The sequence below is a fragment of the Ursus arctos genome, unplaced genomic scaffold (genome assembly GCF_023065955.2).
Source record: "Ursus arctos isolate Adak ecotype North America unplaced genomic scaffold, UrsArc2.0 scaffold_14, whole genome shotgun sequence".
Taxonomy (NCBI): domain Eukaryota; kingdom Metazoa; phylum Chordata; class Mammalia; order Carnivora; family Ursidae; genus Ursus; species Ursus arctos.
This window is the reverse complement of record NW_026622808.1, coordinates 2,440,309-2,458,071: the sequence shown is the minus strand read 5'-3', so window position 1 is coordinate 2,458,071 and position 17,763 is coordinate 2,440,309. Positions and strand designations below refer to the sequence as shown.

The 17,763-nt window shown below is 38.5% G+C and overlaps 1 protein-coding gene across 2 annotated transcripts in view; it reads left to right on the top strand.

Annotated features, from left to right (window-relative positions):
• The window catches only part of AKAP10 (A-kinase anchoring protein 10), an 81,203-nt gene that overhangs the window by 51,706 nt on the left and 11,734 nt on the right, over positions 1-17,763 (top strand). Inside the window, exons 11-14 of one of the 2 annotated variants that reach the window (XM_026521097.4) lie at positions 4,015-4,124; positions 6,692-6,774; positions 13,757-13,809; positions 14,463-14,558. In XM_026521097.4, coding sequence (XP_026376882.2) covers positions 4,015-4,124; positions 6,692-6,774; positions 13,757-13,809; positions 14,463-14,558 — 342 coding nt within the window. Of the gene's footprint in view, positions 1-4,014; positions 4,125-6,691; positions 6,775-13,756; positions 13,810-14,462; positions 17,695-17,763 lie in introns of those variants that run through there. The other variant, XM_057311279.1, reaches the window with a different exon arrangement.

Here is a 17,763-nt window from a genome sequence, read left to right as displayed (position 1 = left end):
TGGTTTGTCCCCAAGAGAGATCTAGGAAGGTATTAAGAAGTTAACTAATTTTAGGGGCGCCTGGGTGGCACAGCAGTTAAGCGTCTGCCTTCGGCTCAGGGCGTGGTCCTGGTGTTATGGGATCGAGCCCCACATCAGGCTCCTCCGCTATGAGCCTGCTTCTTCCTCTCCCACTCCCCCTGCTTGGTTCCCTCTCTCGCTGGCTGTCTCTATCTCTGTCAAATAAATAAATAAAATCTTTAAAAAAAAAAAAAAGAAGTTAACTAATTTTATTAAAATCACACAGTAGGTGTAGAGCCCGAACAGATTCCCTGTCTAGTGTTCTTCACCATAATGTAGCATAATTAGTTTCTCGTCACACCATTGACACATAAATAACACTGCAGACTTTTTGACACAGGGCCTTGGATAAAGTTTCTTAATTTACACAACAGTACTATTTATTACCAGCAACAGGGCTCTCCGCAGCACGTTTTCCTCCTGTTCAGGTTGCGTAGCAGGTGATCCGCTGAATGTGGTTGCCATTTTGTGTTCTGATACAGGCTAGAATGTTTTGTTATTTAAGCACTTCAGAGGTCTAGGTGCTGACTTTAAAATATATTTTTACACTTTTGGTTGAAGTGTAATATATATATACAGAAAACTCAATATACCATAACTCTATGTAGCTTGAAGAATTTTCGTAAACAGATTTGATCCGTGTATCCAGCATCCAGCTCAAGAAACAAACATAACATTACCCGTATGTCCATAAACCCTCTTGTGCCCCCTTCTAGTCACTGTCCAGGAAAGCTACTATCCTAACTTTTGATGGTGTATAGGTTTGTGTTACCTATTCAGTTATATAATTGAAATCATTCTGTATATACTCTTTTTTCTTCCTTTCATTTTTTGGTACAGCTTTATTGAGAGATAATTCACATACCATACAATTCACCTGTTTATGTTGTATAATTTAGTAGTTTTAGTATATTCATAGAGTTGCTTAACTGTCACCAAAGCCAATTGGTTTTTCACCTGAGAAAGAAATCCTGTGTCCTTTAAGTAATACCCCCCAAGTCCTCCAATTCCTCCAGCCCTAGGCTACTACTGAGCTACTTTCTGTCTGTATAGAGTTGCCTATTCTGGACATTTCATATAATTGGAACCATGTGATGTGGGGTCTTTTGCGACGGGTTTCTTTCACTTAGCGTGCTGTTTTCAAGGTTCATCCATGCTTAGCATGTATCAGAACTGTATTCCTTTTGTTTGTTTGTTTTGGTTGTTGGTTTTTTTTAAAAGAAGTTATTCATTTATTAGAGAGAGAGACAGCATGAGCCAAGGGTCTCGAGAGGGAGAGGGAAAAGCAGACTCCCCGCAGAGCCAGGAGCCAGACGCAGGGCCCGATCCCAAGACCCCGGGATCATGACGTGAGCTAAAATCAAAAGTCTTGACGCTCAACTGACTGAGCCACCCACGCATCCCAGAACTTTATTCCTTTTATGGCCAAATAATATTCCATTTTACACACATGCCACATTTCGTTTATCCTTCAGTTGATGGACATTTGGGTTATTTCTCTCTTTTGGTTATTATGAATAATGCTGCTGTCCAAGTTTTCGTGTGAATATAGGTTTTCATTTCTCTTATGTATATATCTAGAAGTAGAATTGTTAGCTCAAATGATAACTGTTTAACTCTGTCTTAATTACCTTTGCTTGGGTAACAGGTTTTGAAATCAGGAAGGAAGGGAGAGTCTTCCAACTTAGTTCTTCTTTTTCAAGATTGTTTTGACTATTTGAGGTCCCTTGAGTTTTCGGATGCATTCAAGGATCAGTTTATCAACTTCTACGCAGACACCAGCCAGGATTCTGATAGGGAGTGCATTGCTTCCATAGATCAATTTGGGACGAATTGCCATCTTAACAATATTAAATGTTCTGATCCATGAACAGAGGATATAGGATGCCTTTCAAGTATTCAGATCTTCTTTAATTTCTTACATATTGTAGTTTTCAAGTATCAGTTTTGTATTTCTTAAGTTTATTCTAGATATTTTACTCTTTTTGATACTATTATAAAGGGAATTTTTTTCTTATACTCAAAGGTAAGCATATAGAAAAACAGTTTTTTTTAAATTGAGGTAAAATTCAGCTAACAGAAAGTTAAATGTTATTAAGTGTCTAATTCAGTGATGTTCACTGAATAGTGAATTTAGTATATTCACAGAGTTGTGCAGCCATTGCCACTATCTGGTTCCAGACTTTTTCATCGCCCCAAATGGAAACCTCGAAAATGGAACATTAAGCAGTCACTCCCCATGCCTACCTGTATTTTCTTCTAAGAGTTTTAGGCCTTTGATCCATTTTGAGTTAGTTTTGCATGTTGTGTGAGGTAAGGGCCGACTATTTTTTTGCATGTGGATATCTAGTTGTCCCAGAATCTTTTATTGACAGAACTCTTCTTTTACCATTGAGTGATCTTGGCATCTTTGTCAAAAATCATTTGACCTTAGACATACCGGTTTATTTCTGGACTCTCAGTTCTACTACATTGATCTACGTATATCTTATGCCAGTACTACATTGTTTTGATTACTACGGCTTTGCAAGTTTTGAAATCAGGAACTATGTGTCCTTCAACTTTATTTTTTTTAATTGTAAGATTCTTTTGCCTATTCTGGGTCCCTTGCAATTCCATATGAAATTTAGGATTGGGTTTACATTGAATCTGTAGATTCCTTTGGGATGTATTACCATTTTAACAATATTAAGTCTTCTTCCAGTCCATGAACATGGGATGTCATCCCATTTATTTAAGCTGTCTTTAATTTCTTTCATCATGGTTTTGTGGGCCTCAGTGTACAGGTCTTGTATCTTCTTGGGACATTTTTTTCCTGAATTTTTTATTGTTTTTGATGCTATTATAAATAGAATTATTTTCTTAATTTCATCTTCTTCTTTTTCATTGGTAATGCATTGAAATAAACTTTTGTGTTGATCTTGTACCTTGGAACTTTATGAAATTCATTTGTTAACTCTAATAGTTTTCTTGTGGATACTTTTTTTTTTTTAATTTTGATTTATTTGAGAGAAAGAGAATGAGCGAGAGAGAGCACAAGCCAGGGGGGAGAGGCAGAGGGAGAAGCAGACTTCCCCGCTAAGCAGGGAACCCAGTGCAGGACCCGATCTGAGCCAAAGGCAGACGCTTAGCCAACTGAGCCACCCAGGCGCCCCGGTGCCTCTTTCTTTTTAATTATTTACCCTTCTTGGCACATAAAAAGAACCCCTCCCCCACACTATAGAGCGTGTTCTATAAGTGTCTGTTCAATTTTTATTTTATTAATTTAACCTATATCTTAGTCATGGATATTAAGCACTTTCCCATCTTTTGTTATTTTAAACAATGCCACAATGAGGAATAATCTTGTATATTAGTCGTTTTGTGGAACTGAGTCTGTCTGTAATTGAATTTTTAGAGATGGAATATCTGGGAAAACCATGGCTCTGGTATTTCATAGAAATACCAATTCTTACTTGCTTTTTTTGTGGGATGAGGAGTGGGAGATGACATGCTGGGTGGGGAACTTACTGCACTCATCTAGCTGGTCATTTTAGAAAGTTTTCTTTAGCTTCTCCTTTGTAACATAGCCTCACTGAAAATCAAAAGTATTTATGTTTATTTGTAAAAGTTAGCTAAGCTATATATGTCTGGGTGGGTGGGAGTCTTGTACATTTGGGAATGTAATGCCTGTGAAGATAGCACATTTGTTGAAACTTAGATCATTAAGAAAACAAACAGATTTGGCATTAAATGCATATGTTATACATTGTAATACTGTGCTTTCCTCCTGTGATTGTATTTCGAGGCTGCATTTCAGAATCATTGCTGTTCAGCATCTCTATAATGATGAGCTTGAGTGAGAATTACATGTATTTCAAATACTGAAGATTTTGTACAAATCTGTCATAATCCAAACCTGGCACTGTTTGATTCCCGAATAACATACTATTAATTTTACAATTTCTGTTGTAGTCCAGTATGAAAAAAGCCAGTGTTAAAATTCTGAAAAATTTTGACGAAGCGATAATTGTGGATGCTGCGAGTCTGGATCCAGAATCTCTGTATCAGCGGACATACGCCGGGTAAGCTCAACTAGGGTCTCGAACTTTTATAAGTCTGCTGAAGTTTGCATCTTTTATTTTTTAACTTAAAATTTTAAAATTGTTTCTAATCTACTGTTCTATACCCAGCACTTTTATATATAGTACAGAGTAGACCACAGTTAAGAGTGGAGACTAGGCAGCAACTTCCTCGGTTTTAATCTTGGCTTAGCCACTTACTGGTAAACTTCTTAACCTCTGTGTCTTAGTTTTTTCATCTCCACTTCATTGGGTTGTTTAGAGGTACATAAAAAGCATTCAGAACCTTGCCAGGTATCTAGTAAACCTCCGTAAATACCATTACCGTCGTCATTCCACCGCACTGTACAAGGCTGGTGAGTATCATGTTTATATGATACGTGTTAGGCTGTATCTCTTCCCATATTTCATTTGGTTCACATGTTAGCTGTTTCAAAGTCTCTATCTTAAAACGAAAAATAAAAACAAAGTACAAAGATGCCAGCATCATTTATTATGGACTGTATAGCTAATACTTGAAACCAGAATAAAATTATTTCTTTGTATTTAGGAATTGGGTGTTTATTTTATCCTGTAACAAAAAGACATCAGTTCGTAGCATATGCCACTTAACCAACCTTTACCACAGATCAAATCATAAAATCGCTTCCTCTTCCCTAAAGATGGCTTGATGAGCCTATAAATCTGTGTAAATTCTTGATTACCTTACCCCATCCCCAGTCCTGGCAGCGCCATGAAAAAGGGATATCAACATGTTTAATTGATTTTGTCAGAAAGTAACAGTGATACTTGGGAGACCAAGGAATCCTGGAAAGCACTCAATAAAGGGCTGTTTTGACTACATTGTCTTCAAAAAGCACACTTCCGCTGAGGCAGTGTTGTAATCTTTAGCGCTTCTTTTAGGAAATGATGGACAATAAGCCTTCATGATTTAATTACCAAAGACTATATTCATTAGGGAATTGTTGGTTCATTTACTTAAAACCTTACTTAGACAGTCTGTCAATTGCAAGATGTTTTACTTCTGTTAAGTTTTTTGTGTATGTAAAATAAATATATTTTAACATAATGTATAAAATGGATCAGAAAAGGGAAAATAATGACTTTTCTTCATCTTTAAAGAGAGTTTTCAGTGTTTGTTTTAGCTTTCTGGTTTTGGCATCTTCCTGAGATTTTTCTGAGGGCAGACAAATTTGTATCCGTTGGTGTATTGCAACCACATGTGAAATGATGACTTACTATGAACAGTAGCCCTCAAATAAGACCCACTGTGCGCGAAGTGAAATAATACGTAGGCATCACAGAGTTTCTTCTTCTACCTTTAATTACAAATACATTAATCTCTTGTACAGGTTAAATTGATAGATAAGGCTAATGTCCCCTTCGGTCACACACCAGTGCTTTCTCTCCCCTTCCTACTCAGGATAATCACTGTTACATTATAGTATGTATTTTTCTTTGCTTATTTTTATGTAATTGATATCACACTCTCTTCAGTATCTTGTGCTTTCATTCACAGTGAGTTTTAGAGATTTCTCTTTGTTAGTCTATACAGATTTACCTCATTTTAACTGTGTTACAGTATTCTATATATAATATTAATTATAGCTCATAAGTGTGGCCACTGTTTGGCCCTTTGGTATTGAGTATTTAAGTTGTTTACAGTTTTTCACAGATTATGAAATATTGAGTATTTAAGTTGTTTGCAGTTATACACAGAGTAGCAAAAGACTTCCTCTTATTTACTTCCTTACACCAAGTCGCAGACTTTAAATTTCAATAGATCTTACCAATTTACCTTTGAAAGTATCTATATATTTTGCATTCTTACCCCCATTAACAAAGATACTAATTTTCCCCACATCTTTATTGACGCTAAATAACATCAGAGGTTTGATTTTTTTTTTTTTTTTTTTAACCACCTGGACTCCTGCTCACAAGATTCAACTTCTTTTGGCATTTTGTTGGTTAACAGGTTTTTCTTCCATGAGTTGACTATTCGTCCCCTTTTTATGTTTTTCTGTTCGATGATTTCTTAGTGACTTGTTGGGATTCTGTATGTTTTTTAAAATTCATTATTGATGTGATGTCTGTTAAATAAGATCTTTCACTGTGTTCTTTGCCTTTTAATTTTTATATTGTTATAGCTTTATAGCATGTATAACTATATATAATTACCATACTTTATAATACACATTTTGGTCTAGGGCAGGTTCCTACCTTTTTATCTCTTTTACAGAATTATCTCGGCTATTCTTACACCTTTCCTCCTCTGTATAAATTTTAGTATTGTGAGCCATCTCTTCACCCATCATGTTTCATAAACCTTTTTGGGATTTGAATGGAATTACACTGAATTAAAGATGATTTTGCTTTCTTTGGGGGACAGTTCTACTTGAAATAAGCCTTGCTTTGAATAACATGAGCTAGCTATAAATTGTATTTCTAGCTTTAGATGAGACGCTTAAGAATGGAATTCTTTTTTCCTTTTTTTTTTTTTTTTGAATTTTTCTTTCCTTAATTTAAAATTGATCGTTAGAAATCATGTTCTTCTTTTTGTACTTGTTTAGGAAGATGACATTCGGAAGAGTAAGTGACTTGGGGCAATTCATTCGAGAATCTGAGCCTGAACCTGATGTAAAGAAATCAAAAGGTTTGTGGTGTTTTTATACTCCGTGTTAAGCCTTCACTCACATCAGTCATTGACTGTAAGTGAAGGATCACTGAAGATCTATTTTATGAAGTAACTGTCTTATCTCTCACTTGTGTTTATATCACAGCTGAGCCCAAGGGCTACATGTAGTTGCATCTCTGAATGAAAGTGAGTGAGCTTGCTTTACCATTACAGAAAGCACATATTTGCGAAAGAATGTCACCTTTCTGTTAAAGATGGTGAATACCCAGTCCAGGTTGGACTTAATGTTTGTCGTGAGACCCTTCAGTTCATTAAATTTCCTCTAATTTGCTAGAAGTTATTATGAAATATTTGTGGAAAATATTCATAGGTTGAAATTCAGATCCTTTGTCAGGAGAGTGCTCCATCAACTGCAAGAGTTAAACATGGAAGTCTTTTTTTTAACAAGAACATTATTTGTGACTGATCTCAACCTCCAAACAGTTGGTCTACACAGGAAGATTTTGGAAACCAATGTGGATCCATTCAGTTGGGATCTAGAAATTTTTCAATGTGATTGAATTGACAGTATTGTCTTGAGTAAAAGATACTAACTTTTGTAAGAAGAAAATTCTCCAGGGGTGCCTGGATGGCTCAGTCTGTGAAGCATCTGCCTTTGGCTCAGGTCATGATCTCAGGGTCCTGGCATCAAGCCTCACGTTGGGTTCCCTGCTCAGCAAGGAGTCTGCTTCTCCCTCTCCTTCTGCCCCTCCCCCCGACTTGTGTGCGTGGGTGCTCCCTCTCTCTCTCCCTCTCTCTAGAATAAATAAATAATTTTTAAAAAACTTTTTAAAAAGAAAACATGTTCTATTTTGATAAGTGTATTTAAAATTAAGAGCTGTTGTTAATCTTCCTATTAAATTTAATAGGACTGCATTCCTATTATGTGTATTTGTTAAAAAATTTTTTTACATAAACTCTACGTAGGCTCTAACTCATGACCCCAAGATCAAGAGTCGCGTGCTCCTCTACCGACTGAGCCAGCCAGGCGCCCCATATTATGTTTATTTTTTAATGCAACTGTTGTTTGAGTAATGAGTCATACCACCTGATGTTATGAGCATTCTACTTTTGGATCAGATATACATCGACAGAGTAAGCAAAAAATGGAACAATTGTTGAAATAATTTAGACCAAAAAAGGGCCTGTTACCTATTTCACCTTATTAGTTTATTTAAATAATTGATTTTATTTTCTCTTTCACCAAAGAAGTCTGAAGTATGTGGTCAGGAAAAGTTTAAAGACTGAAAGAAGTCTACACAGTTCATTCAGTAAATAATGTTTTAGTGCCTCTGTGCACTCCTATCCACTGGGGGGGTTAGAAGATACAGATCCTGCCATTAAGAAACTTAGAGTCTAGTAGCATCTTTTATTGGGTAAAACATGACTAGGAGGAAGCGGTTACAGGTAGCCTTGGAGCAGAGGAAGTGCTAGCCAGCCTCTGTGGCGTAGCGGCCAGGAAGGGCTCTACACCGTCCTCAGGTGGCTTCTGTCCGTGAGGGTCATGGCATCTCCAGTATTAAGAGAATCTCTGAGCTCATTAATTTTTTAAAAAGCTGGTCTTATTCCTCTGACATCTCATAAAGAAGTGCTACTGCTCTAGAGTATAGGTGTTGGGTGCCTGCGGGGTTTTTACACACACACACACACACACACACACACACACACACACACACAGGAATTAAGATATGTAGTTAGTAGCTAAAGATATACAAGAAACTTTTGCCAAACACTATCTCTGCTCTTTCGGTTTATTCAGTCTCTTCATGTTATTCATTTATTCATTCATTCTAAAATATGAGTGCCTGCCCTATGCATTCACGGTTCTAGATTCTGAGAAGAAAATGAAATTTCCAGCCCTTGTGGAGCTCACATTATAGTGGAGGAAAGAGTGAATAGAATACTGTGTGTGTGTGTGTTTATATATATAAACATAAGAATAGTGGGGAGCTCTGTTTTAAAAGTGGTGGTCAGGGGTGCCTGGGGGGCTCGTTTGGTTGAGTGTCCGACTCCTGATTTTGACTCAGTTCATGATCTCAGGGTCGGGAGATCAAGCCCCACAACAGGCTCTGCACTCAGTATGGAGTCTGTTTGAGATTCTCTTTCTCTCCCCCTCCCCCTGCTCACGTTCTCGCTCCCTAAAATAAACAAACACATAAAATCTGTAAAAGAAAAAAATAAAAGTGGTTGTCTGGAGGAGCGCCTGGGTGGCTCAGTCAATTAAGCATCTGACTCTTGATCTCAGCTCAGGTCTCGATCCTCAGGGTTGTGAGTTCAAGCCCCACATTGGGCTCCATGCTGAGCGTGAAGCCTACTTAAAAAAGAAAATGGTTGTCAGGAAAGGTCTCACTGAGGAAGTTGCATTTTTAGTAGAGACCTGAGCAAAATGGGGGAGTAAGCCTGGCAAGATCTGCAGGAAGAGGTTCTTGGCAGAAGGCACAAGACAAACCCTGAAGCTTAAGAGCCCAGCATGATCAAGCAGCAGCAAGACCAGTGCGGCTGAAGAGTGAGCAGAGGGATGAGCGGAGGAGGCGAGTAAGGTTGGGGGCTTCTCACAGACCATGGTAGGAAGTTGGAAGTTGGAGCAGGGGTTCCCAGGATGTGATTCATGTTTTAAAGGTGTGGCTTTGGCAACTGTTTGGAAAATAGAGTGTAGGGGTTTAAGAGGAGAAGCAGGGAAAGAACATTCTTGCTGTGGTCTAAGGAGAGGATGATGGTGGTGGTTGTGATTTAGGTTGTGGAAGAACGGTCAGACTTGGGTTGTGTTGGAAGGTAGAGGCAGCAGGATTACATCATCTACCAGCAGGCTCATCCATCAGGTTACTTGCATTATTAATGTAACCGAGACATGCCTACATAAAGCAATTAATAGTAATGTCTGCAGTTTGAGTAAATGCATCCATATATCCCCGTGCTTCCTCTAGCTGTCCAGCCATGTCTTTAAGTCATGTATTTTTGTGGTAAGTAAATGACCTAATGCCAGAGCCAGCAGATTTGATTCATTTACTCAGAAGGCCAGAGACAATGCTATATGCTAGGGATACAAATAAGAAGGTGTACTCTGTTTATTTTAATCTAGCTTAGTCCCTCTTTTATGACCCTGGCTTCGCAAGCCTGTCATGCTAGTTATTCTATAAAATGCCCAACCTGGATTTTCCTGGTTGTACTATTCAGTTTATTCCTTTCTTACCTGTGTTTCTTGTAAACTGGGATTTGTACGTGAAGTGTTGATTTGAGTTAAACCTTTTGGTTGCAATACATCATAGGTGATCTTATGTGTGATATTTTTAGAGGAATGAATATGAATATATACATATATATTCATATTCTTTTTTTTTTTTTCCTGAAAGGATACCCAAAGCATGTAACATAGTAAGGATGAGAAGAGGGAGATGCCTTCTACTTTTCATTATACCCTTTTCCTCTACTTTTTGAATTTTCTTACCCTTCATGCTTCACTGCTTAATTACCCACCCATCTCTTCTCCCAAACCTTTGGATCGCCTCTTTGCTGTCACCTACGAATGTTCCCTGCCTGCCTCTACAAGTTTGCCTTGAACCACTCTGCTCTTGATGGACTAGGATCTAACTGGAGTCCCCTTTATTCTTTTTTTGAGGTCCCTTCTCTGTTAGGGCCTCTCAGTGTACCGTTCCCCCTGCCGTGTCTTTCATGAGCTCTTTCTCATGGCAAGTATTCTCTCTTCAGAAAGGACTTCCCAGCCTACATGAACTCAACTCATCTGTACCACTAACATACCACTTCTTTATTTTCTTACCACCGTCTGATATTATCTTACTCACTTATTTGCATACTTGTTGATAGTCTATTTCTCTTCCTTGAGTGTAATATCACCTCTCTGAGAGCAGGGATTGTATTCCCTGATTCTAAAATTATGCCTGCCACATGATAGGCATTCTTTAATTACTTGTTGATTTAATTAATTAATCTGGGGGGATTTCTGCAGAGATTATCCAGGTGGTAAGATTATGGATCATATGTATTTAAGAAAAGTATTATTTTTTTAAGCTGACACAGACTAATCCAGATTATTATTCTGAGGGTACCCACAGAACCCTACTCTCAAGCCTTCTCAGACCCCAAGTAATGGAGATTTCTTAGCAACCTGTGTGGATACTACCTCTTTATTCTGCAAATGAAGCAGCTGAGGTTCTGGGAAATTATAACTTGTTTGGGATCACAGAGCGGATCAGTAGCAGTCTCGGGGCTTTGGCTCAGAACACTGTTGTGACAGTTCGGCTCCGCTTCCTCTCCTTCCTTGCTGAGGATAGCTGCAAGAATGTTCATCATTTATTAGCCTATAGTTTCAGTTTGGGTTTTGAAATGCTGATAGAGCACAGAGGAAAGGGTTGAGTTTTGAGAAGAGTATATCTCAGAGTCTTCTGAGAGTATGAGAAGTTTGCTTTCAGGGCAAGCAAAGTAATTTTAAAAGTTACATTCAGGGGCACCTGGGTGGCTCAATTGATTAAGCGTCCAGCTCTTGATTTCAGCTCAGGTCATGATCTCAGGGTCATGAGCTCAAGCCTCGGGTCCAGCTCCGCGCTTAGCGGGGAATCTGCTAGAGATTCTGTCTCTCCCTCTCGCACCCCCAACCCCCAGCTCTTGTGCATGTGTACGCATGCTCTCGCTCTCTAAAATAAATCTTTAAAAAAAACAAAGCTGCATTCAAACCCTCTAGGAGAAAGTATAACAAGGAATTGTAAAATACGTGAGCATGTGGTCTCTGTAGTGGCAGTGCTAGTGCCTGGATGCAGTGGTGGGAGGTGAAATTGAACCTTGTGAAAGCCCTGGCGTGTTCCTGTTGTGTAAGCACCGGGGATTCTTATTTTATTTTATTTTTTTACATTATTTGTTTATTTATATGAGACAGAGAGAACCTGCAAGTGAAAGTGTGAGGAGGGGGACGGAAGCAGAGGGGGAGAGGGAGAAGCAGGCTCCCTGCTGAGCAGGGAGCCAGAATCAGTACTGGGTCCCAGGACCCTGGAATCCTGACCTGAGCCGAAGGCAGACGCTTCACTGACTGAGCCACCCAGGCGCCCCTAGATTTTATCTTTAAGTAATCTCTACACCCAACGTGGGGCTCGAGCTTACAGCCCTAAGATCAAGAGCACACACTCCACCGACTGTGCCAGCCAGGTGCGCCCCCAGTGTTAGCAGAGTACCAACTAGATGCATTTTTCTGGCAGTGATAGAGGAATGAATTGGTATCAGAGAAACCAGTCGGGTAGCAGGATTAGCTAGTAATGTAGATAGAAGAAGAGGATTTGAAGGTGGATAATGGTAGCAGGAATTAGAAAGGTCAGATTTCTAAGACTTCCAAAGAGAAATTCAAGAGACTGCATTCAAGGTGGAATTTGGTGACAGATTTCATATAGAGAGCAAATGAGGAAGTTGGATTAAGTTTTTTAACATGGTTCTCTGGGTGAAAATTTATGATGTGAATTTTTAATAAAGGATTAAATTAATTTCTGAGATAGAAGATATAAGAGAAAAGAGTAGGTAAGAAACAAACGAGCTAAGTTTGGAACACATTAAGTTTGAGATACCTTAGGACAATTTGTATGAATTTAACACTCAAGGACAAGTTTTTTCATTATTTGCATTTTGAAGGTAAAGTCACAGGAGGGGATGAGATACCCCAAAGAAAATATGTTGAAGGAGAGAAAAAGCCTGGGAATGGGGTCCTGGAGAAGTTCTATATTAAAGGAGGAAGGAATGCACAGAAAGGAGTCAGACATATGGGTATTAAAAAGGAAAAGAGAGAGAGAGCATAATCAAGTAGGAGAGTGTCAACAGTGTGACTCTTCAGATGAGTCTGAAGAGGGAGCAGCAGCTGGGCAATTCAACAGCCATTTGCAACTTTAGGCAGAACACGTAATGTTGTGGCCCCTGTTGACTGCTTGGCCATAAAGTTTAACTAGACCAGTATTCAGACTTTTAGCTAATACTGAAAATTATTAAGGAAATGGATCCAGGTTTTGTACTTTTTCATGAGTGCTATTTTTAGTTCTAATCCAGTCATCGAATTAATCAGGATCTTGCCTAAGAAATAATCTACCAACCATTTGATTTAAAGCAGAGTTAGGACAGGAGCCTATCTGTGTTAATGAAAGGATAAGCTATGTAGGGGCGCCTGGGTGGCTCAGCGTTAAGCGTCTGCCTTCGGCTCAGGGCGTGATCCCGGCATTCTGGGATCGAGCCCCACGTCAGGCTCTTCCACTGGGAGCCTGCTTCTTCCTCTCCCGCTCCCCCTGCCTGTGTTCCCTCTCTCGCTGGCTGTCTCTCTCTCTGTCGAATGAATAAATAAAATTTAAAAAAAAAAAGATAAGCTATGTATTTCATTCATGGAAGAAGCGACTAGCCTATGTCTTGGGGATTCCTCAGCACCTGAGTACAGATGTGGATAGGCTTTTGTGTATCTCCTAGGAGACTGAGGTGTGCCGTAGCTCAGACACAGCATGGCTATTTAAAACTCTGCTCTTACCCAGTTAATTCATACAGACCAGAGATTGAGCATGTAACAATGTAATCTCTACTGGAAACCCTTTTGTATAGGAGCTGATCTGAAAAGTTTGGATATATAGCAAGTAGATTGATATCTCCTGGTGTATTGCTAGATTCTTAATCTAAGACCAAATCCTGGTCAGTTTTCTTCTGCTTGCTTAATGTTTGCTGAAAATCTCACCCTAGATGATAAAGGAGAATAGAAGGAAAAGTCCAGAACTCTGAAACAGCCTTTCAGAAGTCTTTTGAACCATGGTGTTTGCAAGTTAAATACTTGTTAATGGAGATAATCAGTTTCGATTAATGGTTAATATTAACATTTTAGACGAGATTGTACAAAAAAAGAGTATCCATTTCTGGAAGTAGCGTTTGAATAAGAGCACTTTTAAATGTAAAATTGTGTATGAAATCTACATTCAATTTTGGTTTTGTTTACCAGGATCCATGTTCTCACAAGCTATGAAGAAATGGGTGCAAGGAAATACTGACGAGGTAAATTCTACTTTTAGTGTAAAGAAATTCCTGTTTATAAGTGGCACCTTGTGTAAGTAAGGTTTCAGGTTTTCTCTTTCTTTAGTTCCCGTGTTTAAGCGGCACGTGGCACGTTGCTCCTTTATCCAGGATGTAACAAGAAAGGGTGGGCCCTTTTTAGCATCTGACAGTTGCCTCATGGGGGCAGTGCAGGATCTTTGGTTCAGAGGCTCTGGCCACTGAAAAATACCCATGCCTTCAGGTTTTCATCAACCAGCAGGCATCAGTAGAAACAAAAAGCTCAGATGTTTCCTTCCTCACTGTCAGTTTTCAGAAGAGGCTTGCTTTTTGACTAGTTAAGTACATTGAGAGAAGTGAGTGGAAAAAGAAAAATTTTTGTTTTGATCATCTAACATGAAAATAGTCATGATGTTGGATACCCAGTAGCTGACCGTAGAAGACAGTGAATGAACAGCACGTTAATGTAGCGTCGCCAGAGGGTGGTCCAGGTGCATTCAGACGTGGAATGTGCTGCTTATCCAAAGAAGTGGACATGATATGTGTATATAATTGTGTTTAGAGCACTGATAATGTCTTGATTTTTCTAATGAATAACCATTATCAACAGTTTGAATTGGGTTTTTTCTGTTGTTTTGGTGTTGTTTTTTTTTAAGGCCCAAGAAGAGCTAGCTTGGAAGATTGCTAAAATGATAGTCAGTGATGTTATGCAACAGGCACAATATGATCAACCTTTAGAGAAGTCTACAAAGGTAAGGATGACTTGTTCTGATCTAGCTTGTATAAAACTGGAAAGAATTTGAGTCCAGATATATAAAAATAAAAAAGGACATAAGGGAAATGATCCTTCTGCCTTTGAAGGATTAGCTGCTCTAGAAACTGACCTCTCATCATGAACAACTGGGTAACTAACAAACTAAATGTAACAACTATTTCCAGATACTGGACAATAGGCAGTAGAGGTCTGTAATCCTCAAAAGAAGGGTAACATTGACTTGATCCGTAGCTCACTGCCCAGAAGCAATTTTCAAAGTGCAGGGAGGGGAGAGCCTAACAGAGTTCATAGCGTTGCTGAATTAAGGAGTCAGAAATCAAAGTATGGATAGCCCAAGGTGGCTAGAAGTCATAGAGCAGTATACCAGAAAAGGAGCTTCACAGAAAGAAAGCTCCAGAGTTTATCTCCTTATGAGAGGTCCCTTGAAGTCCTTGGCCAAATACTGATCTATACATGTATTGGGTGAAAATGCCCATGGGGAGGGAAAAAACTACCAGAAATTAGTAGACTGAGCAATTCCTGAAACGTGGGGTTAGGAATAGGTCACACCCCTACTGACCAGTGTGGATAGATCTTATAATGTATAAGACATTGGATAGTGTCCTCAGAAACATTATGCCTTACTACTGGAGCTAAACCCTAGAATAAAGCACTTTAACCAACCTTGAAAGCCACTTTTGAAAGGATCAAACTCTTTAAGTAACAACTGCATGCCAGAGCAAAGGCCAACCCTCTTTAAAGGAACACAATGAAGTTCAGCACTCAACAGTATAAAACAACAGTGTCTGCCATCCACTGCATTACTGGGTATGCAAGGAAGCAGAGAAACTTGACCCACAGTCAGGAGAAAATGCAATCTATAGAAAAATAGATTTTTCTATTTTCCACACCCTAAAAAAATACTGAATACAAAAGAACTCAAGAAAAGGGGGGAAAGAGAAGAAAGAATCCTGTGGGACAAATGAAAGACAAATAGCAAGATAGTAGTTTTAAATGAAATCATATTAATCACCACATTAAATAAAAATGGTCTGAATAGTCTAGTTAAAACAGAGATTGTCTGATTACATAGATAATGGCAGAACCTACTTAGATGCTCTCTGGAAGAAGCCCACTTTAAATATGAAGACATAGGCCAAAAGTAAAAGGATGGAGAAGATATACCATGCAGACATTATCAAAAGTAATTTGGACTGCCTGTATTAGCACAGGTCAGAATAAAACTTCAAAACAAGGAATATTACCAGGCAAAAAAAAGGACATTTTATATGATAAAAAGGTCAGTTCATCAAGAAGACATCAAGAATTCTAAATGTGTATGCATCTGATAACAGCTTGAAAACACATAAAGCTAAAACTGATAGAACTACAGGGAAGATACACAAATCCATAATGGCTGTCGAAATCTCCAGCAGTTAGAGATTGCAGCAGCCCTGTGTCAGTAATGGATAGAACCACACTGTCGACCAGCTTGACTTAGGGGACATTTATAGAACAGTGCGTTCAGCAGCAGCAGGGTACACGTTCTCTTGGCCAACACATAGAACATTTATCAAGATATACTATATTTGGGGCCATAAAACAAGTTTCAATAAATTATAAGGATTGAAATCAGTCTATTTTCTTACCAAAAAGAAACTAATCAAGAAGTCAGTTGCAGAAGGATGTGTGGAAAATCCCTCAAGTATTTGGAAATTAAATAGCATACTTCTTAGTCTTCCATTGGTCAAAGAAGAAATCAGAACGGAAGTTAGAAAATATTTTGGACTGAATGAAAATGTTTACAGTATTGTGGAATACTGCTAAAGCAGTCCTTAGAAGGAAATTTATAGCATTAAATGTTTACATTAGACAAAAAAAAAGTTTTCAGTCTTCTATCTTAAACTAGGAAATGAGTAAATTAAACCCAAAGGAAGAAGAAAAAAGGAAATATTAAAGATAAAAGTGAATATGGGGGGTACTTGGGTGACTTAGTTAAGCATCCGACTCTTGATCTCAGCTCAGGTCTTGATTTCAGGGTCATGAGTTTAAGCCCTATGTTGGGCTTTAAAAAAAAAAAAAAGGTGAATATCAATTACATAGATAATAGAGAAAAATCAAAAGCTGGCTCTTTAAAAAGACCAATTAAATTGATAAACCTCTAACAAGACTGACTGGGGGGTGGGGGAAAAGAGATTAGACATGAATTACAGATACCAGGATTGAAAGAGGGGACATCACTACAGATCCTAAAGTTATTAGAATGATAATAGTTGACTATTATGAACAACTTTATGCTAATTAATTCAACAGCTTGAATGAGATGGAGAAATTCCTTGAAATATATAAATTACCAGAGCTCACTCAAGAAGAAATAGGTAACCTGAATAATACTGTATCTATTAAATTGAATTTGAGGAATTAATATGCAAATATATACGGACCTCAATAGCAGAAAAAAAAATTTCAAATTAAAAAGTGGGCAAAGAACCTGGAAAGACATTTTTCCAAAGACATACAAATGGCCAAAAGGTACATGAAAAGATGCTTAATATCACGAACCATTAGGGAAGTGTAAATCATAACCACAGTGAGGTATCCCCTTATACCTGTTAGGATAACTGTTATCAAAAAGACAAGCAGTAACAAGTGTTGACAAGGATGTAAGAAAAAGGAACCCTTGCTCACTGCTGGTGGGAACGTAAATTGGTACAGCCGTGTGGAGATTCCTCAAAGAATTAAAAATAGAACTACCGTATAGGTCTCGCAATCCCACTTCTGGGTATATATTTGAAGAAAATGAAATTGTTACCTCAAAAAGATACCTATACCCCATGTTCATTGCATAATTTATAATAGCCAGGTGTTACATAGAAATATGTGGCCCTGGGGCGCCTGGGTGGCACAGAGGTTAAGTGTCTGCCTTCGGCTCAGGGCGTGATCCCGGCATTATGGGATCGAGCCCCACATCAGGCTCCTCTACTATGAGCCTGCTTCTTCCTCTCCCACTCCCCCTGCTTGTGTTCCCTCTCTCGCTGGCTGTCTCTATCTCTGTCGAATAAATAAATAAAATCTTTAAAAAAAAAAAAAAGAAAAGAAATATGTGGCCCTGACAGTTGAATGGATCAAGAAAATTTAACCATAAAAAAAATGAAATCCTGTCATTTGTGACAATATGGATGGACCTTGAGGACATTACGCTA